The 25114-nt window shown below is 38.5% G+C and overlaps 1 protein-coding gene across 1 annotated transcript; it reads right to left on the bottom strand.

Moving 5' to 3' along the window:
* Positions 1-1376: 1376 nt before the first annotated feature.
* Positions 1377-24949, bottom strand: LRRC8B (leucine rich repeat containing 8 VRAC subunit B). The gene is made up of 5 exons (XM_050901177.1): positions 24890-24949; positions 9836-9890; positions 8347-8446; positions 5508-7669; positions 1377-4474 (listed from the first exon to the last, which is right to left on the bottom strand). Exons 4-5 carry the CDS (start codon positions 7641-7643, stop codon positions 4202-4204), a joined length of 2409 nt encoding a protein of 802 aa, XP_050757134.1. The 5' UTR covers positions 7644-7669; positions 8347-8446; positions 9836-9890; positions 24890-24949; the 3' UTR covers positions 1377-4201.
* Positions 24950-25114: the final 165 nt, after the last annotated feature.

Consider the following 25114-nt stretch of genomic DNA (forward strand, 5'->3'; position numbering starts at 1 on the left):
CGGAGTGGGTTGCTACTGCCCCCCCTGTCACCTACGTGTCCTAGCAATGGAGGACTGGGATAAACTCTTCATGTAACGCCAGGATGGTGACTTCTCCAGACACAGGAATTCCTGAGACATTGCTGCATCCTGCAGGCATATAGGACTGTGGTATCACTGCTTGCTTCTTCCTATCAATTAACTACAATTCCTCCTCTGCTGCCACAGCCTATATTAGCTGTCAACTCCATCATGACAGCAAGTAAACTGCACAGTCTCTGCATTCTCTCTGGGAAATACATTACCATGCTTGCACATTTGAGGGACTCACCCACCCAACAAGGCCAAATAAAGTGTCAGAGCTTGATCAATTCCTGATCTCCAGAAATACCCAAAGTTCTGCAAAATCCTTGATATAAACAATCCATAGGATGACACGCACTGCCTCCTGCTTTCAGGATTTGCAGCCATGTATTTGCTAGCAAAATTCTTCAGTTGCTCCTATATTGTTCTCTATAACCCTGGCATTTATTGGGGTGGAAAGGAAAGAGGGAAAGATTCACTTATTAGAAGTGATTACAGAATGAACTTCAGGTCACATTCTTGAAGATGAAAAGTCTATATACCAAGGAAGTTTGTTAGCATGATGTAAATCTACGGGTTAAAAAAAAATTAGAACTACAACAAGCTGCCATGAAAACAAAATACATGGATCTGTAGGAGCATGGAACAACAGCTTTAAGAAGAATCATCTGCCTTATTTTACTAACACTACCACCTTGAAACAGGTAAACCGCAAGTCATTTTTTATTAGTTATTTCATTTCCTCTCCAAGAAGAAAGGGCCGCAGTTCTGTAAAACTTGCTAGGAAGGTTCTTATTTTGAAAGATAAGCAGCTAGCACTTGAATACATAACATTACTTGCATGTTTGTTTTTTTCCCTTATCTTCAAAACATGGAGCCAAACGCAGGTTCCCACAAAAAGCCATCAGGTATCATCTCTCATTTCAAGAGAAATGAGATCTTTGAGCTAACACAATGTGCAATACTTGAAACACATTCATGATTTACTACAAGCACCAGTACAATTCCAGGCTGCGTTCGATATTTACCCAGCTCACAAAAATTAAAGTAGGAGACTTGGAAAAGGTTCTGTAACAGCCATTAAGATGGAAGCTTAGTTCTAATCAACACAGGAGCTTCTCTCCTAGCCCAGAACATAAGAACTGCTTTGATATGGAGCATAGTGTTCATTTCCCACTGCTGTTCATTATCTTCACACTTTCCTGTGGAAGATATACCTGCTAGCACATAGGTACAGATAGCTGGAAGCAGACTTCTGGGCTTTGCATTAAATGCAACATCTCATATGGAAAATAAAGAACAGTTCATAGAATTGTAATGCAAAAAAAATTTAATTTTTCAAAAAAGTGTTCACGATATGGAAGGTCACAATACAAAGTTCTTAAACACAATACAACACTGAAACAAGTTGCAAAGCCTTTTTTTGATTGGAAGTGATTGTTTAATACAAAGACTAGATGCCAACAATACTTATCGTACAAAGTTTGACAGTGGATTCATATATTGATTCCCTGAAAATCCCCTCATTTTGAAGAAATATTGAATATTGAAGTCATGGCTGAAGTGAATTCAAGAAATTCAGAGTTATATTTGTCTCCACCCTCAATTCTAAGCACTAGGATTGGGTTTCACAGTACAAGATGAATAAAGGCACACTGTGGTTTGAAAGCAAGGCTAGAGATTCTAGCCTTTAAACCTTCTGGCTTTCGTCTGGGTGTTTTATAAACACTCAAACATGCAGTGGAAAAAATCCAACCCTCTTGAGGGGATGCAGAGTGAAAAATATTAAAGTCTGCAAAAAAATGTAACCCATTTAACCTATAAAACAGCATTTACATTCTTATGCATTTCTTAGTGTTTCCTCAAATCCGTTGAGGTTACACATTTAAGAAGTGAAGTACCTTTCTTCAAGTTATTTCTGTTATATCACTCTGACAGAATAGCATAAAATGCACATTTAAGATCATTGTTCGCCTCCACCAGTTTTGTTGATTATGGAAAAGGACAGATGCACTGCTAAAAAGTTGAAGTTACCGGCCAAGCCAGTTACTTGCTTATTTAACTTTTTCAATACAGCTTTCCAATTTAGAAAAAAGCTTTAAAGAAAATGCTCGCTTAATCTTTTAAAAAATTACTAGACTGCAAGTCTTGCATGTCAAGTTCTGGCATGAAGTGTTCTTCAATGTTAAGTTATAAAGTCCTGACAGACCTATTGCAATTATTAACAAAACTCTTGCCACAGGGGTGCAAATCAATGTACTCTGGTTTAACCACATCTACCACAACTAGCTCTGTTTATGAACCATGTCAATTCCTATGGAACTATTATACAACTCAAAATTAGTTGAAAGTAGAGTTTGGAAGAGCTATATATGGACATTATGAAAGACTGTTCCAGCAGCACTGGTCTGCACATAAACACAACTAATCAGTTTACACTGAACATTTCTAGAACTACATAAAATGTAATAGTTTACCACATTTTGGTTCCCTGAGAAGAAAAGTGCTCTAACTACAAAGGTCTTTGGAATGCCATCAGTACAGTGAATAAACATGCACCTCTTGCAGTGCTACTGCAGAGACATCTCCTACTTCCATGTTGATCAGACTCGGTTTTGGCATTTTCATTCAAAATAAACCTTACTCTCCACAAAAGCGGCACTGGAATGGGAGCAAGAGATGACTAAAAGTAGTCTAGTACTAAAACTGGTTCATCTGCGATGGTTTGTTGTTACAAACTGCAATGCATAGTTAGCACACTTGAACACAAAGTCATTAAGAGCACAGTTTACCTCATCTATTTAACCCATAATTGAGATTGGTTTTGAAAACTTTAATACAAAGAGTTTTCAAATATGTTTTTGGAAAGCAGGCTCTTTTTTCCCCAGGGGCATAACTTATGTTGTTATTGAACATGATAAACATCATGAGAGTTAAGACTTCAAATACAATAAAACAGCGCACAGCAGAAGAATGAAGTCAGGAACCATTTTATTTCCATCCAGTTTTGCAAGTATTAAGGATGGCATAAAAGCGCATTCCACCACTATAATTTATGAAATTATTACAACCCTAGAAGAGGCAAAGCTTATAATGCTTCCTGTTTTTCCCTCCCAAGTGCTTATAAGCTGTGTGATTATTTGGTTTGTTTTAATGGTGTCTTTCTGTCCCTATCTAATACAAACCTCCTTCATCCTCTTCCCCAGCCACAAAAATACAGTAACTGAGTGTGGAGAAGCAGCACCAAGGCAATCAGTAATGAGAAGTTATAAAAATGTTAAACAGCAACATATACTACACTAACACCTGGGATGCTCACAACATACAGAAGGCAACTTTGCAACTATATCATGTTCCATTTGCCATCATTATCTATGAAGATCATTACTGTAAGATTTGTTATCTAGTACATGTGCACAACAGTTACTCCAGATTCTTCTGATTCCTCCCAATTTCCAGGCAACAAGCAATTTTGTATTTACTATTTTTAAGACAAAATACTGAAACTGGTTTCAGGTATTATTGTCCAACTGGTTTGAATAGCAAGATTCAAATAGCATCTTCCACAATTATAGAATTAATGCTCAGTACTTGTTAAAAGCTTTAAAAATTAAGGTATGTTGAAAAATTACTTTCAGTATACCCCATGCAATTGAACTGCTCAAGTAGTTTAAACTCTTAACATATTCTAAGTTAGTGAAGAGTTCATATTTAGAAACTAATTCCAGACAGTTCTTAGATCTCATATAGCAGGAGATGAAACTGTTTAAAATCATCACTATCAACAGAAAAAATTCCCATAGGAAAAAAGTATGTACACTCTCACTATAGCCAGGCAATCAACTCTTCTATTTCAATACTATCATAAACATTTAACTGAATTATTTCAATCAGTAGAACCCAACCAACAATTCATATTTCAGATTTTTCAAACATATGATTGCCTGTTAAAGGCTGCATTTTTTGTTTGAATCTAAATAAATTTTTCTTTTCCAGTACAATCAACTCAGTTCAATGCATTTAAGACTGATTTGTAAACCGTTCTCTCTCCTTCACTTCTCTCCACCTATACAGATCTTTAGAGAGATATTAAGCAAAAGACTCATAGAATACAATGATGCAGAGTTTCATTTCAAACTTAGCACTTATCTGAGCATGTCTGCAAACGCTCTCTTACACGAGGTGGAAGTGTTTTTAACAACCTTTCTTCTACAATTAGACTATTCCGCTTTAAGAACTGACATTCTTCCAGTTCAGCAGGAAGTGATTCAAGATAATTTCCAATGATCTCTAATTGAACAAGATTCAGCAGCTGACCCACACAAGGGGACAAATTCATCAGACTGTTATTTCCCAGAAGAAGAAATTGCAGCTTTTTGCACTGAAATAATCCATCAGGCAGCATTTCAATCTAGAAAAAGGAAAGAAAAGAACAAAAATAACATACATTAGAAGTTGTTAGCCTACATGCAGCTGCATGTTTTGACATTTCCCCGTTTTATTTTAGGGTAAAGCCACCTCTTAGTTTATGGAAGGATAAGGAAAGGGAAGATTGTAATGCTTCTATCATTATGTGATAAAGTGCTTGAGAACACTACAATGGTTTTATATACCTGTTTTGTTATGAATATGCTTAGCTACTGGCAGAAGTCAAGACATAAGCATGGCGGGGGGAGCATATACACGTGTGCATGCGCAGAAGTGTGCGCAAACCTGTGCACGTGCAGGTGGCAGGGGAGATAAATAGGCTACTATCTCCTGAGAATCACTTAATGAAGAACAAACACAGCTTGTGGAGAGACATTAGCAGCTCCTGTGTTGTGAAACCTGTACAAGCAGTTATCTGTGCAGTACAGTAGTAACTTAGTCCTGGTCCACACTACTGACATATAACATCCAAAACCAACCTCACCAGTGAAAACTATTATAAATCTCAAAAGAAGTCTTAAGTCACAAGCCTGGACTCCACACTAACGAGCCAGACAGTTTAGCACTGCTGATGAGGTTACCAGCTATAATTATTTCCCTCTTCCCAATCAGACAGCTGAGCTGCTCAACTAGCTGTTGATTCACTACAGCTGTCAGTTTGACATTAAGGTAAAAATTTAACACTGTTCACTTCCATTAAAATACTACATAGGATAGACAGCTGCAGGGAAAGGGAAGATACATTTCTGCAGCCATCCTAACCTATACTATCTCCGGATCAGAGCCCTTAAGCTGCTACAGACCAGGACAGTACTTACCCAGTATTATGCAACCTTTGATGACACCAAAGTTTTAGTAATTAAACAAGAACCACCCCTTTTTTCAGCTTTACTGGGTTTACTTTAATCATGAACACCACAAGAGCATTTTGAATGAGAGGCTGTTCCAGAATAAATGGTAGGTTAAGTCAATATTTGATTTTTTTTTTTAAAGTAGTAATTCAAAGTTCTACTTACATGGTTTTTTGTCAAAGCCAAGTACTGCAGATTGGTCAGATAACTGATTTCTTCAGGGATGGAGGTTAGCTTATTATAGCTAAGATCCAAATAGTGTAATTTTTTACAAAGAAATAGCTGCAATGGAACATTTTTAATATTATTATAATTTAGATACAATTGTTCCAGGTTTGACAATGCACCAATCTGCACTGGGACATATGAAATACTGTTGTGCCACAATTTTAAGCAAGCAAGGTTCTTAAGATGTTGAAAACTAATTATTTCTTCCACTGTTCTGAGATTATTTTCTTTTAAGTCAATTTCATGCAAATTGTTTAGGGTAAAAATGGAATGGGGAATGCGCTCTAAATCACAGCAGATTAATTCCAAGGTTCTCAGGTTTACCAGCTTCTTCAGGTTATTTAGCACTATCAGTTTATTTCCCTCATTGTTGATAGACAAGTGTTGTAAAGAAGGCAGAAGATCTGTAACCACTTGAGGTATACGGGAAAGGTTGTTTTTTAAGTGAATTGATCTCAGATTTTTTAGCCCCTGAAAGCTTTCGTTGTATATGGAGTTGTGATGATCTAGCATGAAATAGCCTGTTAAGCACAATTCTTGTAGGTTTTTTAGATGAAAGACCCAAAATGGAATTCTTCCCATCTCACTAGATTTCAGGCGCAACGTCTTCAGATTTTCTTCTAAAAAGCTGACTGCTGGATAATCCATAGTTAGTGATGAATGATAAACATTGAGTTCTTTGAGATTGACTAGCTGGGTAACAGCTGAAGGAAGTTTGGCTTCAGGAATAAGTTCCAGGCTTAGGACTTCTATTTCTGTCAGTTCAAAGACACTGTCTGGAAGACCATTTAACATGAAAAGGTGAAGTTCAATCTTGTCTTGGGAATTTCTTACTAGTTTATTTTTCAGTTTTTCCACTGACCATTCATTGTTAAGGTTTATCTGTTTCAGTTTGTTTTCACTCAAATCAGACAGGAATATTGAGAATCGTTGGGAATAAAGAGGATCATACTGATCTGCCAAGTGGAGAATAAATGCAAAGTCATTCTTTACATCAGGTATATCACTGTAATTACTTTTCTCTCTCAACTTCTCAAAAGAATATTGCTTAAGTGAACTTCTTAACATCCACCACAAACTATAAGTACAAGTTAAGCCATAGAAGATCACTAAAACAACATAAAATGAAGCCAAAACTTTAAAAATTTCTGCTAGCGAATAAACACACTGGTACCTTTTGTAGCCTGTAAAGGCTTGAACATTAACTACACAATCAATTTCAAGTGTAATAAATGATAAATAGTAGGGGACATAAATTATTATTATTACAAATACAATGACTTTCACTATAATCTGTTTCATATACACTGTATATATGACATCCTTCTCTTCAACGTGCACTCTGAATTTCTTCACTTTTTCAAATATAGCTTTAGCTTGTTCCCCTTCTTTTTTGTCAAGAACACTTGAGGAATTTTCTCTTCCAGTTGTTTCCAAGCCAGGTTGTGAATATGGCAGGGACTGTCTGCTGGCTCCTATATCTACTGAACTCCCAGGTGATGAAATCACTGCTTTTGATTTGGCTATTGGCAACTTCCTCACAGACTGCTCGGCAACGGTTTCTGAGAGGGCACGCGTTGTCCATGGAGAATCAAAACACTTCTGAAGAATGGCTACGAAGTGCTCAAGCCTGGAACTTGTACTAGGATAGTAAAGCCAGAAATTACTGCAAGCTGCAAAAATAAAGGTATGCAGAAGCACTAGGTACGGAAAAAATTTGGCAAACCAGTGAAGCTGTCTCTCATAACATACTGCATCAATATAGGAATACTGCTGCCGATGGAGATCATTCTGGATTTTAAGCGGGATGATTATCTGTGCGGTAGAGCTAGCTGACATGTTAAGATTGGCTTTAACTAAATCCCAAGGCACAGCACAATGATTGTCAAATTCTAGCTTGCAAGGAAGACAACACAATACTCTGGTTTGAGTAAGCTGGAGAGCCCCAGCGAGCACAGCAACTAGCAGCATTATCATGGTGAGGTAATACCAGAAGACATCCCACCATGGTTTTAGTATGTGGTAGGATGACTGGGCATCTGCTAAGTATTTGAGTTCTGTTAGCGTGATCATGACTTTCACCTGTGGGAGAACAGCAGCTGGTAGAGGAAAAAAGAAAAGACATCCTTAGAGAATTGTTAAAAACAATTTACATCACTATTAAACACTTGAAGCTTATTACTGTTTTCACAGTTTTAAATATGTGTAACATTTGGCCTAGCATCCGGAGCATAGCAAAAGGATCCAAGAACTCCTGGCACCTAACCCTAGTCATCATATTATTTATTTATTTTAAGGAAAGTTACTTGGAATGCAAAAATTTAAATGAAGAGTGAAACTAGCAAAGATTAGGAGAAAGTATATTTTGACCAAACATTTGGGTACTGTAGAAGCAACAAGCAGGTATAAGTTAGGAAGCATCTGATATATTACTAGCAGTCCTTCACCACTGTCCTAAACTTACATAGCAAAAGTGATTTCTCATTTATGAGGAATTCCAAAATCAGAGTGATATATTAACATGATGGCTCTTGTAATTTAGAATTCTCTACTAGATTAAATCATTCTATCCAATTAAAGAATACCCAAAAATTCTCAAAAGAGCAGTTTTGTACTACATATTCTTATATATAATTCCCACCTTCTCCCATCAAGAGAATTAAGCGTACTGACAGAATGAAAATGAAGCTAACACAACTTGGTATTGTCCAATATTGTCATATATATAAAAATGGCACACTTAACCCCCAGCAGCACAGGTTTGATTCATACTTACTTTACTAATTAAAGAGAATAAAATACACAGCACTGCTCAGTCAGGAGGTCTACACCTTTTAAAATTCCTTGGACATGCCATCTTTACATTTGTCTTCATTCTGGATGGAGAAAATATTTAATATACTTTATTTTTAATGGCTTCATCTAAATAAAGAGCAAACATTTCAGCTTTCGTTAGAACTGCTGCCTTATTGCAAACATCAGGATCCATTAAGCTCTGCATTGCTACAGCTACATGAAATGGAACAGAACATACTCAGGCATGATCATGTAGAATGTGAAGTCAAAGTTTTGCACAGTCATTATCAACACAAAAAACAGGAAACCGCCTACAGCTAGCCCTATTTCAACTGGGAAGTAATTCTTTTTTTTTGCCAAATAACTATGTGAAAATAAAATACACAACATGCAAGACTTCAAGAAGTAGAATTCAGTTATAATTTTGATATACCAAGGTTTGGCAGAAAGGCAAGTTTCTCAAAAACAGAGGCTCATATTTTGCATCCTGAAACAAATCAATAAGCTATCCAGTGTCAACGGCAATACCACAGACACTACCATAAAGTATTTACTACCATAAAGTATTTAATTACTATAAAGTTTGTTAAACCAGTACAGATACGAAGCAATGAGGATGTTCTGTATTTTTCTTAATCATAGAATTGTTTAGGTTCGAAAGGACCTTTAAGATCACAGAGTCCAACTATTAACCTAGCACTGCCGAGTCCACCATTAAACCATGTCCCTAAGCACCACATCTACACATCTTTTAAATACCTCCAGGGATGGTGACTCCACCACTTCCCTGGGCAGCCTGTTCCAAAGCTTGACAACCCTTTCGGTGAAGAAATTTTTCTTAAAATCCAATCTAAACCTCTCCTGGTGCAACTTGAGGCCTTTTCCTCTTGTCCTATCGCTTGTTACTTGGGAGAAGAGACCAACATCCACCTCACTACAATCTCCTTTCAGGTAGTTGTAGAGAGCGATAAGGTCTCGGCTGAGTCTCCTTTTCTGCAGGCTAAACAATCCCAGTTCCCTCAGCCATTCCACATAAGACTTGGGCTCTGGACCCTTCACCAGCTTCGTTCCTCTTCTTTGGACGTGCTCCAGCACCTCAGTGTCTTACTTGTAGTGAGGGGCCCAAAACTGAACAGAGTATTCGAGGTGCAGCCTCACCAGTGCTGAGTACAGGGGGATGATCACTTCCCTAATCCTGCTGGCCACGCTATTTCTGATACAAGCCAGGATGCTACTGGCCTTCTTGGTCACCCAGGCACTCTGCCAGCTCATATTCGTAATATATCGGTACTGGACATTTCAATTCCAAACAGAGCTGACAAGCTGTTATAAAAAGACAAACAACAGCTGAACTGAGGCAGAACCTTATTCTTACTCCACATTCGCATTTGAAGGGAGAAGAATGGCTGAAAATAAGTTAACCTTTCTTGCATTGGCAAGGCTACTTTTAATAGAATGTAGAAACTTACCAGGCCCACTCAAGGGAAAGCAGCTGAAGGAGGACAGGATGGTTGCAATACACTCCTGGAGAGAAAATAAATTGTCATCAGATCATGAAATATTTGGACTCCAATAACTGTATTAGAAAAACAGCTCATTACTCCTTCCACAGCAGTGTGTTAAAGATCCAAAACATTTAATGAGCAAAAGATCTAACTAGATCTACAAGAGATAAATATGCTGAATGATTCAACAAAGTAAGAGCAAAAGGTATAAATACTATATTTTTAACAAAGAAAAACATTTGAAAAGTCAAAAGTTATCACTGAACTGGCTAAGAGTTTAAAATAGTGCGAAAGGTCTAATTAGCATGAGGATGGGAGCAATTCTTTTCCTGAGACATGTAAGCCTCATCAGGGCCTTCGGCAGATACTAACATTTTAAGATGATGTTTTATATAACTAGGTGCTTAGAGAAAGTTACAAGTAACACAATTTAATAATGCACATATGTACTTTGCACTTTTATACAAAGAACACCACTCACCTGGTAACAGACCTATTTTGGGGAATAAGCAAGGCTCTTGTTGAATATAAGGGACAGAATTCAGAGTACAAAAGACAGTTAACACTGCTTGATAAAGTATTTTCTCTAAAAGTTACAGAAAGAAAAACAGAAAATGGAACTTAAGCCAATTCTGTTAAAAGCATACTGGTATACTTGAGAATATGCATAACCCAATACACCTTCTTCAAGCAATGCCATAATGCTCAGACAAAAAGTGGTTTGTTTTTATACAGATTGAGAACTCAAAGTGAGACTGACCCATGTAATTTTGTAAGGTCTGTTTCTATAAAACGCTTTCTTTGTCACCTCCCTGCCTTGAACTGGAAAGTTGTTAGTCCCTATCACATATCCCAGAAAAAAGGCTACATTCTTGCTGCAGTTTTAGAACACTTCCTAGCAGAAAGTGAGTGTCACAATATTAAGCATTTAAATACTTGAACTCTGGTCTTGTTAATGACTACTTTTTGAAACCTTCCAATGAAGCATGTGTATTCATTACAATTCTGTGTATATGAAATAAAGCTTCCTATCAGAGAAGTACACAGTATATACAAGTAATATAAACATGTGAATTATTAATGATAATTTTGCTAAAGACAGTTTTCTTTCAAATCCTATCTGTATGCCAAGAGTGACTAATCAAATGGAATAATGCTGAACTGTAATGGGTTTGATAAGTCTCATCTCCAGCAGCTTTCAACCCATATCAAAGCCATAAAAGCTTTTCAAAGTGGCCTAATTCAATTGGCAATCTTTCTTAGAAGATGAGAGACAGAAGTTTAGCCCCAGGCTAAGTGATGACTCCCGGAGAGTTACTCCAGACCAGTACTGGGACACAGGCCAGAAAAAATAAAGTAAGAAAGATCACTAGTATCTAGGCAATTTTTACTTACTTCAAGACTTACAAATCTGATCAACAGAAACATATCCAGAATATGAATAAAAGGCTATCATTTTGAAAAATATTATCTATAAGCATCACACACCCCTCCTCACCCTCCCCTGCTGCCGAAAGGTTACTTAACATTGCATTACTCTGTCATTTGGTCACTACTTACATAATTTTAGGCACATTTAGTTAGGGATGGCTCTGCAGCAAGATAAGTGCCTTGCTTGTCCTCCCCAAAGGATAATAGGCTACAAAAAGCCAACACCTGACAGGAGGCTTTGATTTATTTTTAAGGCTACACTGTTTTTGTTGATTAAGTATTCAACTGGTGTTTCTGACACACTAAGTTAATCAAAACAGATTTATACAACTACAGCATATCTTGACAGGTATTCCAGTGGCCCCTCTATCTTGCTTTTTTCCCCTCCCCGTCAGAGAAACAGAGCCATCAAGTTTTGGGCTAATCTCTTTAGACTCATGCTGTTATTCCAACAGCATGGTGTGCTTCTCAAATGAGATAAGGAGATGCTGGCATACTAAGTAAATGTGTCCGTTTTATCAATTTTCTATCAAAAGTGATTCCTGAACTACAGTACCAACTTAGCTTCTAGCTAGTTTAAATGTATCACTTTTTCTTCCAAAGTTTTGGATGCAAAATTAAGTTCAATAATAAATTAAGCATGCAATCATTTTTGCTTAATAGGCAGTTTTAAGACTCTCCTATGGGACTCCTAGTACCTGCTTATGGTCTCACATGCACAGCCTGAACCTCCACTTGGATATAAACCCTCATGAATATTCCCAAAGGAAAAAAGTAACAAACTTTACCCCCCCCACACTCATCACCTAAAACACACCTTTCCTGGCGAAAACTTCCCCTTCTATTGGCATACTACCATTTCCTTTTTCAAGTGTTCTCTAAACAACAAAATGCCAGGTACTGCAAGAGTTCTGGGGCAGATCTGACTTCATAAAGAATGATACTATCATACGTACTCTTAGCAGATGCGTTCAGATGACTTCCTCTCCCTTTTTTAAGCCTCCTATTGACAAGTAATAGACTACTCAATTCAAGCACTACATTTGATATATTGTCTTTCAGAATCTGTACTTTGACCACTTGTGTGCACATGCAGATTCAGTTGTAGGATCTTTTCGATGGGGATTGTATTTTTGGATCTGTATTCCACTGAATGCAGAACATGCAAACAAGATTAGAGAAAGCTTCTTTCCAGTTCCTTCTGAAGAAGGTCACAGGTGACAATTAAACATGTATAAGTGATTATGTTTTTGTATTTAAAATAAACCCAAAGACATTCCCACACTCTACAAAAACCAGCATATTCCTCAAGCACAGGATGTTCAAGACTACCCTAACATTGTTACAAGTTTTCCATATCAACCTTTCAAACAATCAAAGACTGTAATTACAACTACAGACAATCTCAACCATCTGTGTCTGGATTAACTAGAGGCCTTGTCTTTCTTAAAGACTCCTGCTCTCAAGACAGTACTGCTGAACATAAGATGTGGAACAGTAATAGCAAAGTCTCATACTGTTTAAGAAGCAGTCCTTGCTCTCTGGAGAAGGCTGCTTACATAAGACTATGTAGCCCAATAATTTCTGGGAAAAAAATTGTAAACATATTTTTAGTTTAAAGTTTAGTAAGTTAGGCTACACTTACATTTTTACTTTACATGGGTTACTCTGCTACTGCTTCAGAGTTAACTGCACAGTGCATAAGCTAATAAAAAGTCTTGCAAAATTAAGCAACTACTACCCAGCTCTACCACTACTATACCTTCAGCAAGCTAAGAAAAAGAGTACAACATAGCAAGTGTATTTTAAATAGTTTCCTCAGCTACCCAAAAGCTTGAACATTCCTAGGTTCAACACAAAAGGCCTTAGAGTAGGTGCAAAAAAAAATCTTAAGGCAGCTTCACCCAAACTCAGAATATCCATCTTTATTCTATTACTTCCTTTCTCTGGTACAGCTAATGCAAGAGAAATACTTTATCTTGCAGTCTAATCTAAATTGAAAATAAGTTTACTCCAATTTGATTTGCTTTACAAGCACAAGACTTATGCTTGAAATCTGACTGTGCAGGATTAGATATGCTACATTATGCATTTCCAACCTATGCCTGCAGCACTCCGGAAAAGACCATTGCCTTCCTTGACCCATATTAAGTTAACTTCTCATTAAATGCCATCAATATGCAAGTATTACACCTTTTCCTTATTCAAGGAAGGCCAGTAAAGAATTAAACTTTGGTAGTAAAATATGTCACTGGTCAAAGACTCACTAGGGAGATGGATCATCTTCAAACATTCTGGTTGCACAGGCAGTTAAAATTACATACCTGTAGGCCACATGATAATGAATCACATCAGCGAGGTCTGCCCTTGCTGCCCTGAAGTTACTTGAGCCTAATTCTCAATAGTGGATGGGAGGGAGAAACCAAGTCAACTATTTTGAGGGTTAAACTCTAATGAATTTGTAATACAAGATATGTATTTAAAAGGTATGTTAAATGTGCTTTTTATTTCATACTAGTCTAGCCTGTAGAGCAATTTTAAATATGAATTCATATTCAGACATACATACTTTGACTGGTAAAAGCACTTTCTCCAGCCCTCTCCTCAAGGTAAGTTCAAGGTGCTAAGGATTGTGTTCTAGCTAAAATAGGTCACAACCTATGCTCCTAGAAAGGCCTGTACTAGCAAGAAAAATATTCAGTTTAAACCAAGTTTAAGACCAGACAGACAGGTGAGACAAGCAGTTTACACAAAAAAACACTGCAAAACAAAATGAAGAAAAACTGACAAGTAGGTACAAACCTAGGTTTCTGAACAAGTATGTTTGAGTTAAACAGGCAAGCAAGCTAATGGAAAAAACCTAAAGTAAAACAAAAGGTAGACCAGCTTTGTTTTGCACATAATTGCATCAACACAATTGATCTCTTTGAAAGCAAGCTGTCTACATTCTGGGCAAATATCACTTCATTCATAGTCATGGTGCTTTCTAAGATCCCTACCAAACCAAGCAGGATCCGGACTGAATCAAATCTGAACATTTCTAGTAAGCAATAGTTTGTACAGCTTTAGTGTCCCAGCACTATTGTCAAACTCAGAGATGCTTTTTTTTTTTTAAATATAAATTAAGGTTATATCAGGTGATGACAGAAGTATGACAGAAGAAGGACTTTAACTACATAGACAAGTATTATAGTGCTGTGGTCTCCTCTTTCCTTGAGGACACATTAAGATAAATCTGCAATGAAGTTGTAGTAGCTTTACCAGACCATGGATTTATTTTCAGCTTGTGTTCTCACCCCTTTAATTCTTTTTAACTACAAATATAAACATATTAACTTAAAATTAAGAGATGTATTAGCATCTAAAATACTGATTACAATAAATATCGAAACAAGCACCTGTTTAGAAGAGTGCTTTGTATTGGTTATACAGAGAATCCAAAGAGTAAATTCACTTAGAGACATATTTTGTTTCACTCAAATATTTAACTAATAATTTAACTTATTTAATTTGTATTCTCACTGGAAACTCTAGCACTGTTTTTAGAAAGCAGATTTTTTATTTGCTCCATTAATTTACATTTCTTCAAACAGTTGTGCATTTCACATATTCCACTTTAAAAAGGAAATTATAAATAGAAAAAGACTGCCAAAACTCCACATTGGTATTACCCACTAAAAAAATAGCTCTGCTATCACAAGTCTGCTTGGCAATTCCTAAAGAAACGTAGCAAAACCCATTAACAGATAAAAAATAACTGGAAAGAGTTCCATAAGGCTTTTAAAAAAGAAAAGATTATAACAAACTGTAGTAGTTCTGATTGGAAGACCATGGCACATTGAGGTCTTAGTGATCCACTCTGGCTAGTTAACAGGCTCAGGCCTGTGCTGTGCAGATCTCTTGGCCACAGGATAAATTTAGCCAGCTCATAACAGAGGAGTCTGCAGGCAGCTCCCACTTGGTAGCAGCAATTAAACCACCTGCATGTCCTTGTCTTTATCGATAAGTGCAGCAAGAAGTTCTGTGAACATCTTTCCTAGTTGACAACAGAAATGATGCACAGAGTCGTTTTCTTGTAAGAAAATTCTATAATAGCTTGAATGATCAAAATGAGGAAACCCTTTCTACAGGCAGGGTCCGCACAGCGTGCTGCACAAGGATTGAAGGCTCATTTGATGCTGCACAACTCATGTTCCCAGCTTCTAAAGGGATGTAAGATTATCTATACTATTCTCTTTCTTTATAGTGTCAAATCCAATAAAAAGCATTTTAAATGATACTGTACAGAGTCTGAGTACCTTTCTTACTGAGATCATCATGGACCAGCACCTCTTGGTGCAAAACACAAACCATATAGATTGTCTTCCAGAAAGTCACTTCTGAAATTCTCATGAAGTAAAAACAGGGACCCAAAAAACTGAAACAAATAACAAGTCCCATATATCCGTTATGTGGCACCATACAGTCTGATCACATCTCATTCATTTTCAACACAAAGGGGTTAGTATTTAAAGTGAAGCACTATCTTTGTCAGCCTCCTTTCCCCTTTTTTTGGCCCTGTAACACTTTCAAGTAAACAAAAACTTCAGTATTGAATAAAAAGTAGGAGAGGGGCATGCATTCCTACTACTTCTAAAGTATCTGTACACTTCTAAGAGCCCAAAGAATTGTATTTTTAAGCTTGGCATTAGACAGCCCATAATGAAGTACACAATTTAATGCAACAGAAAGTCAGTTCATGTTACATCTCAAAAAGGGGACACAGGTACACAGGCAGAATCAGCACCCAAGCAGTACAAGAGACTTTTTTACAAATAAATTTGAAGCCAAGCACATTCAAAGCATGTATCAGTTCTCTCCTCGTAGACAAACCTACCTTTTTTAATGAAATGTAATGGATTTGTGAAATAGGATTGTGAGAGCACTGAGATACTGGACTACATTACCCACAGCAATGTACTTAAATCATCAACATCACCCCAGAGTGGCTCATGCTATCACAGACTCAAATATACAATCATGAACTTCACATATATTTAAAGAAACAAACAAGTCCAGTTACAAATCCATTAGTTTTTTCCTTTCAAAAAATCTGGCACTCAAGTTATAGAAGTAAAAATTAAACAGAGCTTGCCAGACCAAGTACGTGCGTTTCTTTGATAAAGTAAATGGTTTTTTAAACAAGCCGGGCATAAGAGATTGAATCCAGGTTACAGAAAGTAACTTCCAGAGTGACTCCATACTATATCAGCTAAGACAAAGCTGGTAATTTCACAAAAGTTACAAGCAATTCACAGAAAAGGAGACAGGTCACAGGCCATGCTGAACAAAGAAAAGGTAGACTAGATAAAAATAAGATTTAACACTTACAGGGACTGCAGCAATAGGAATGTGTAAAAAATGTTCAAGTGTGTAAACAACAGGTTTTTTGCTCTAACTTTTGAGTCATTTGTTGGAAGCAACCAAAAGAAGAGAGGGAAAACCCTACCTGGACTAATCCTTTGTAGGAGGAATGTGCTACCAATGATGTAGCCCTAAGAGCAGCAAAGGCTGTCCTCCACTAATACTCAAGAAAATACTTGTAGCAGACAGGGGCACCATCCCTGTACAAACCTAATCTGGATGCCTAAAAAGCGTTATCATCCCATTTAGAAAAAGCCAACAAAACCAGAATTGCGAGACTAACAATGCTCATAGGAATAGTGACTCTTAAGAAAGTATACTAAAGGAAGTGCGCTTTCTAGCATAAGAAAAAGAGGAATGAGAATATACTGGGGGTGGAGAGGAGGAGATAGAACAGCATGGGAAATGCATCTGCCTTCTCGGGACAGAAGTACATAGTCCATCTGTGCTCGGCTAATGCTTATTCAAACCAGTGTGGAAGGAGACAACTCTTTCCAGAGATGACTGCAAGCATGCCATGCTCTCAAACATCCCAGCCCAAAGGTGTCATGGAAGATATCAGGGAAGTGGCACAGATTATACTCTTAAATGATACCTAAAAGAACAGGCCTCCTTTGTTGTTCCCCCATCCCCCAATTATGTTTCAAAATCAGCACGGCAACACTGAAGACAGAAATAATACACCAATACTACAAACAGTCCTTGCTTTCAAGTTCCAAAGAAATCTTAGAGCAAGTTTGGAGCATTAAGTATGAAAAGTCTCCTTGGTTCTTCACCTATTCTTTCCTAAGCAAGGAATAACACATGAAAAGCAATCTCAAAAGGTCTAGACTGGCACTGATAGCTGTGGCGTGCTGTACCTTTTATAGCTCTCCCAGAAACCATCTGACACAAGAGCACATCAAGTCCTTCATCCCAGTACTAGCATAGCTAACACAGAGTCAGACACCTTCCAACTGCATGAAATTAAGATTTTTCAAGCTCACTTATAATGCCTTTTTATTCTTGTAACCACATTCTTGGGTCTTTCTCATGCTGAGTAATATGAATACATAACCATAAGACAATGGTATCAGCAGTATCCCTCCAGCATTCTAAAGGAAGCCTCAATGGTATCTATTTAATTCTGCATACCAAGATAAGTACTACAATAGAAAATTAATTTTTATCCCCTTAGTTTCCAGAAGTGAGACAGATACTCACAATGTCTATTCATTGTGCTGCTATGCTCAGGACATCAGAAAGCAAAGCAGAGGAAGATAACACTGGAGAATACTCACAACTTAAATACTAAAAGGTTTCTCTATGAGCAGATTCTTTAATTATGGTATAGTTTATTATCTTCAGTCTTCAAGAGCAGTAAAAGTACAAGAGAGCCAGCAGCATAAAACAGTTATGAGTATTTAACAAAAGACCCTCTTTCCTTGGGAAAAGGCAGGGAATTGCTCATACATGCTCTTCTATTTTCAGTGTACTTTTCAATAAACACATAAATGGCCAGAAAACCTTGAAATAGCCAAGACAACTCCTGTAACCTCACTGGAAAAAAAGTCTGAAATAAGAAAATATTCTCAGAAGGAGGAGCCTTGGAGTATGTCCACACACCTGAACTAGCTCTGAATTAATTTCTCAGGTACCACTAGGAGTGCTGCTGTCACAGCAGAACAAAGTGGACTACAAATCCTACTTAAGTAGTCAGGTAAGCATTGGGGTCAATTTTGTAGTCCACAGGATATCATGCTGCTATAACTAGGCTATCAGCATAATTCATTATATGGTAATGTAATACCATACGTACTGATGCATTAAGCATGTTCATATTCTGATTTGATACTTCTAGGTAAAGGTCCTATAAGGAATTCAACAGCACTGCATTTGGACAAAGATGGAAGGGGCCAACATTCTTCTACCATAGGAAGTCCTGCTAGTTTTGCAGAGAGCAGAGTACTGAAATCCAATGTTTTAGATATTCAGAACCTCCATTCTACATTATTTTCCTAGCTCAAACACTGCTTTCCAATACAATAACCATACCCAACCCAGTTAATAGTGATGTTTACCTCTGACAGCTGAATAACTTCATGCAAGTAATTTTCTTTCTCTCTACCTCAAATTCTTCAACTGCAAAATCATGTTAATGTTTCTCCTATTCTTCATAAAGTATTTAAATGAGGAACATAATACAGTAATAACACTTAACTTCTTACTAGATAATCAGAGAGGCTATTCTGGATTGTACTACAGGTTCTGTTAGGTTCCGTGAACTGGAAGCACACATGCTGCTACTTTTCCTAATAGTGGTCAGTTATCACCTTTGCCTGATCTCAGAAATATGAATTTGTATTTATACTCCTTATTCTAGCTAGAATCATTTTGATGTTTCTAAAATATGAACAGTTATCTACTACAATAAGTTAAAATTCCAACATTCAGCCTAGAAAGGAAACTGTTTTTTCAATATTTATAGACTGCCAAGACCAAACAGTGTCCTGTCAGGATAACAGATGTTGAGAACAAACAGAAACATCAAGTGAGGTCACAAATCAAAAATATATACCAAATACATTCTGTCTCTGCAAGATAATTATTATCACACACAAATATAGCTACAAGATTTAAGAACAGTCAAAAAACAGTGTTTTGGTTTTAAGTTTTCCTGATGCTGCATAAGTTTCATGAAGAACTTTCCAGAAGGGAATATTATTACTTCCACAGACAAGAATTTAACTGCATCTAGGAATATATAATTATCAAGGCAGCAATACAGAAACACATCTGATTTCACTCTATTAGTTCTGACATTGGAAAGCTGATTCAGATTTTCAGCAGTGGCTTGCATCTCTTCTCAGAAGCAGCAGCTTTTCATCTTGTTTAACAGGGAAGACAGTTACTCTTGAAAGCCAGCCTGACAAGTTGAAATACTTGATTCTAGATGTTCAGTCTAAACATCAAAAATAAAATAATGAGAATAGGTAAGTTTCCAATTTACATCTGACTCAAACTCAGGCACTCTTTTTGTATGCAAACTCTCCTGAAACCCATCTTGTTATCTTTTTAAAGAATCTCCCCATCCCAAAGTAAAAAAGAAAAAACCTTATGAAACTCTGCAGTCAAATACAAACTCACCCAAAATGGAAATGGTTTTACTAATCCTCCAGCAGGAGCATGCTGTCCGCACAATCACCTCAATCTCTTAAGTATCTTCCTCTTCATATTACTCTACATTATGTATTTACTAATTGGACAAAGCAACCAGCTACATCTTTTCTTTTAATAAAATGAAAGGACTGAAGGGCAAGTTTCACATACGGTGTAATAGTATATGTACAAATTACATACCAATGCCTAAACTCAACTCTACAGTTTCAGAGCGCTGCACATACGCATGCGATCATGAGAGCTAAAAGCGGTGTTATGCTTATCAGAAGCATCTCCTAGAACAATGCTAAGTTTCAGAACCATGTAGAAGTGATCAGACTTGAATGCTACAGTAAACCTACAGTAATCCCGCTTTGTTTCCTGAACAAACACAAAGTTAGCTTAGCACCTACGTTCACGCTTCATACTTCCATCAAGCTCAAGTATGCTGTGCAACAGAGTCTTCTGCTGCACAAAATTTCCTTTTTGAGTAGGCTGTCTGAGGAGACCTAACAACTGGCAAGTTTTTTGAGACAGCAGTACTACAAGAAAAACAGTTTTTGGTATGAAGCCAAGCTTAATAACTTCAAAAAACAAAAGGCAAGGTTTTATCATCACCTGAATCAATTAAGAACTTTGAAGTAAAAACCTCCAGCCCCATATTTGTAAGAAACTGAGTAACAGTTTGAAGCAAAGCAGACACTACTTTTAACAACTCCAGTTCAGTAAAGCACTTGAGTATTGACATATCCCGTCTCACTTCAATTAAGCAATGTTTTGGTGCTTTCCTGACTTTGAGTCAGTGTCATTGCAAAGTTAGTATTTAAACAATGTTAATGTTTAATAAAAAACATTTACTTAGAAAACAGTTTTCCTGTACTGCAAAGGCACTGGCAAAGTAATAATAATTTTCACACTTCCATTGGCATGGGTTAGAAGTGATAATTTATCTTGTTAATGATTTAAACACAGCCTAGAAACAGACAGTTTTTAGTTAAAACTTTTCAAATGCCCTCCCTTCTTCAAATATTTTGGATTACACAACAAACACACATCAAGATTTTGCTTTCATTCAGAAGGAAAAATTTGTTTAAAGGATAAATACTTTAGCATTAGAGTCTAAATTTGCAGTTCTTGAATTCCAGCTCAGCAGACCTTCACATTTGCATGCAGATGAACTTTAGCTACCAGAAAATATCTGAATAAATATTTGACAACCTGAACTACTCATAGAACACCAATATTTTCTGCAGAAAACTATGGCAATAATGTCTGGGAAATCAGGGGTTACATTTCCAGGGGTTTTAAGTGAAAGCTTTAAAATCAATGACACTTTAATTAAGCCTGAGTAAACTACATAACCATAGTTTTGTAGCTGCTCTGCCACAAAACTGAAACTTTGTTTCCATATTAAACTAAAACCACAACTCAAACTAGTATCTCCCAAAGAAACAAAGTGTTTATAACAATGTCTTACGCCTACTAACAATTAGCAGCAACAAAACCAGACTGTGTTCCTACCATATTCTTTATTGGTATCACTGGATCCCTTACTGGCATTTTTAAACCCTTCAGTTTCTCACAGTCAACTAAATTCTCAATTTCAGTATAAGAAATTGCATTCCAGTTTACAGTATCAGAACATACTGAGAAGTTGAGCGCTTTTGATGGAAATGCACTCACATAATTTAATTCAGGGTGTGTGAAGACACTATTTTGAAACAGAATGGCACCAATGAGAATTAAATTGAAGATACTCCATTACAAGTTTTCTCCACAATTCCCTTCCGATTGTTGAAAGTCCCTAGAATCCTCTTGGGTGTACGTTGGAGGAGGGTGTGCCAGCACTATAGCCCAAACCACATTTGCAACAGCTTTCTTGAGAGCTGCATCATCCGCCTTCTTTCCAATGTATTACACTGCTAGAAAGTATAGCCTTTTCATATCAGTAAGTTTAAATCAAATAATTGGGGAAACTATTAATAAGTATTATGAAACTTTAGTTCAATATTGAATTACAATTTGATTGCAACTAGCTAGAAATTAAATCCAGAACTAGTTCATAGCACACTAACAACTCTTGGGGAAAAGAATCACCAAACCCAAGCATAACTACAATAAACTGAAGCCCGCTTACCAAGTCTGGTAAAACTCTAATTGGAAAGTATACACAAGACAGTTCATACAAATAAGCAGTTTAGTTATTAATAACTTAAAGCCACATGATTCATAACAAGCTTTCTGACATTAATGAGGCTGACTGCCCACATGGTAGTGGTCAGGTTAATAAAATGCAGGCCACAGCCTCTCAGCTACATTTCCCAGCTACCACAAAGCACAGTTACAAGTTTGTGTGGCTCTGAACTCACTCCATACAGGATACAAACATGTATTAGACAAGGCATACCATAGCTTGTCACCAGTTAAGAAGAATAAAGCATATTATTTACTAGTTAATTATTAGCAAATCAATAATAGATATGTTGCTAAACCAACATATAATCTGTACCACTTAAACATTAAAATGACAGCATATTTAAATATTAGAATATTAATTCCACTTTACATTCCTCGCCCTTCTACATGGCTACCCATGGTATCTGAACCAAATATCTTCATAATCACAGCACACACTTCTAACTTATCTTTAAAAAGAGTAACTGCAAGAGCAATTGGCAGAATAACACTGTTTGCAAGACAACAGCTGAACAGCTGTTACAAGGATGCCTACAGAAAGGCTAAATACAGCCCACAGGTTAGCGCACAGAATACAGACAGCAGTGTGAAACATTTAAATAGGCAACATAGAGACCAGTATAAACCACACCTTATCCCCTTAGTCACATAAAATATCCATTTCTAATCCTAGCTGAGTAAAGCTTTATGGCTTTAGCAGTAGGTATTGTAAGCCAAAGTAGTATTAATAGTGCCACAGTCTCTTTCACTACCTGTAGCACGTCAGGCAGAGCAGGCACAGTAGCAGCTAACGGAACACAAGATTTCCCCTTCCACCCCCCCACCCCCACCCCTGAAATCCTTTATAAAAATACTTCTTTGGCAGTGACATACTGCTCTACAAAGTTCATTTTACAATGCTGAAATACTGATGGATGTTTCTTTAGCATTGTTGGTCCCTCTTTAAAATTTACTCAACATGCTTTCATCAACTTCAAAGAGCAGCTGTATTGGTATCCTGCAAGAAACAAAAGGCAATTTTCTTTTTCTCTCAATGAGAATCCTATTTTCCTGAAAAAGGAAAAAACCAAGTCAGACCAGCAACTCTCGTCTCTCAAGAGTGCAAGGGAACAAGCATGTTAATACTGCAAATTTCTAAAAGTTACATGAATCCTACTGAAGTCGAAACTCAGTTGCATTACACTAATGCAAAATTCAGTAGAACGTAAAAATATATGCTAATGTAAAACTCTGTGATAAACATTTTGTTATCTAGCTACAACAGAATGTTTTAAACACTGGGGAAAATCCTTAAGAAAACTTGTACCCTATCCTAACTATTGGTTCTCTACTGCAGTCATTCTCCTTTCTGCTCTCATTTCACATCCCTTGCCCTGCACAGCACCACAGATACTGAAGAAAAGCACTACTTAGGATAACTTTTCTATTCCCCACACAGTCAGCTGAGTTACTCTGTGTAACGAAAATGCACACGATATACTTAGACAATACATAATAAATTCTATGAGTGATATACTATAAGATTTCAATACTTAAGCCTTGTGGGCTTCCCCCCCCCCCTTGAAAGTTTGAGAACTCAAACAAGATAGATCAATAAGCCGTGATCTGTTGCCCTCTCTGCTAGGAAGGTACATAAGGAAAAGTTCTGAGACACCAGGAAATAATTGATGCCTTACCTTATCACTTCAGCAAATAGACGAGGAAAGCTGGGAGTCAGCAGAACATGTAGCTTAAATACTTCAAACTGAAAGTGACCATATAGCTTGTAGCTTATTCTAGTGCTACCTCAAAGGTATTGTTTTAAATGACCACACTAGGTGCCAATTCAAACACAGCTTACCTGATCAGCATAATTAATGACAATCTTCATATAAAATTAAGCTTTAGGGAAGTCCGCTTTAATCACTCCTACAGAAGTGGTTAATTGCAGTATTCACCACAGACAAATTCTTAATTGAAGCCAGGAAGCTGCCTCAATTTCACCACAGAACAGACCAGCACAAAGTAAGCCTTACGTCACTAAAAACAACTCGGGTCAGATGCAAGTAAAAGCTACTATGCAAGGAACGCCTTGCTACAAGATCGCTGTCTCGCTGGGGATGAGAAATGCATTGGCAAGACGGAGGAAAGGAAGAGAACAACAAAGAAGAGGACGCTTCTTATTTCACACACAGTACTGTCAGGCCTCAACACTGAGTTTCAGTCTTCTCTCCCTTTCGGAGAAGTTGGGACTTAGCACCCGCCTGCCATTTGCTCGAGGGCAGGTGCCGCCGCCACACCTGCGGCCGAGGGGAGGCAGCTGCCGCCCGGCCGCGCCGAGCCCGGGGGAGGGGAAGGAAGCCCCAGGCGACCTGTAGCGCCCCGGGTCACTTGAGGACACGGGTAAATACCGGTTACGCAAATCAGAAAACGGTTTTCTTCCGAGCCCCACCCGCACGGGAGCGGGGCACGCCGCCAGGCCCGGGGCGGGCAGAGACTCGCTCCGGCTCCCCGCGCCCGGTCCCTCCCTCCCCCCGCCCCGGCCGGCCTGCGGGGAGGCGGGCAGGTGAGCGGCCCCGCTGCAGGGCGCCGCCGAGGGAGGGGGTGGCCGCCGCGCAGGCTCACCGGGCCGCCCGGCAGGCGGGCAGCGCCGGGTGCCCCGCGGGACGGCAGCCCCCTCCCCTCCCGCAGGTGGAGGGGGCACCCCGGCCCCTCAGGGCGGCGGCGAAAGCGGGGGCGGCCTCCGGGCGGCGGCGAGGGCCAGCCGCGCGCTGCCCTCGGGAAAGCCCCGCTCGCTCCCCCTCCTTCCGCCCGTCCCTCCCCCGCCGCGGGAAGCGGGGCACCTGTCAGCGGCGGCCGCCCCGCGCTTACCTGGCCGCGCCGCCTTCCCCTCCCGCCTGGCCTGGCGTGGCGTGACCAGCCCAGCCGCGCGACGGCGCGCCGCCCGCGCGCTCCGTCCGCGAGGGAGCCGGCAGCGCAGCGCGAGGCACCGGCTCCAACCGGCACTTCTCGGATCCGGCCCCGCCCCCGCCCCGCCGCCGCCGTCACGTTACCGGCCGCGCCAGCCAATGGGGCGCGGCCGGCGGAACCGCTGAC

Source organism: Gymnogyps californianus, chromosome 8 (assembly GCF_018139145.2).
Source record: "Gymnogyps californianus isolate 813 chromosome 8, ASM1813914v2, whole genome shotgun sequence".
In the NCBI taxonomy this organism is placed as follows: Eukaryota; Metazoa; Chordata; class Aves; order Accipitriformes; family Cathartidae; genus Gymnogyps; species Gymnogyps californianus.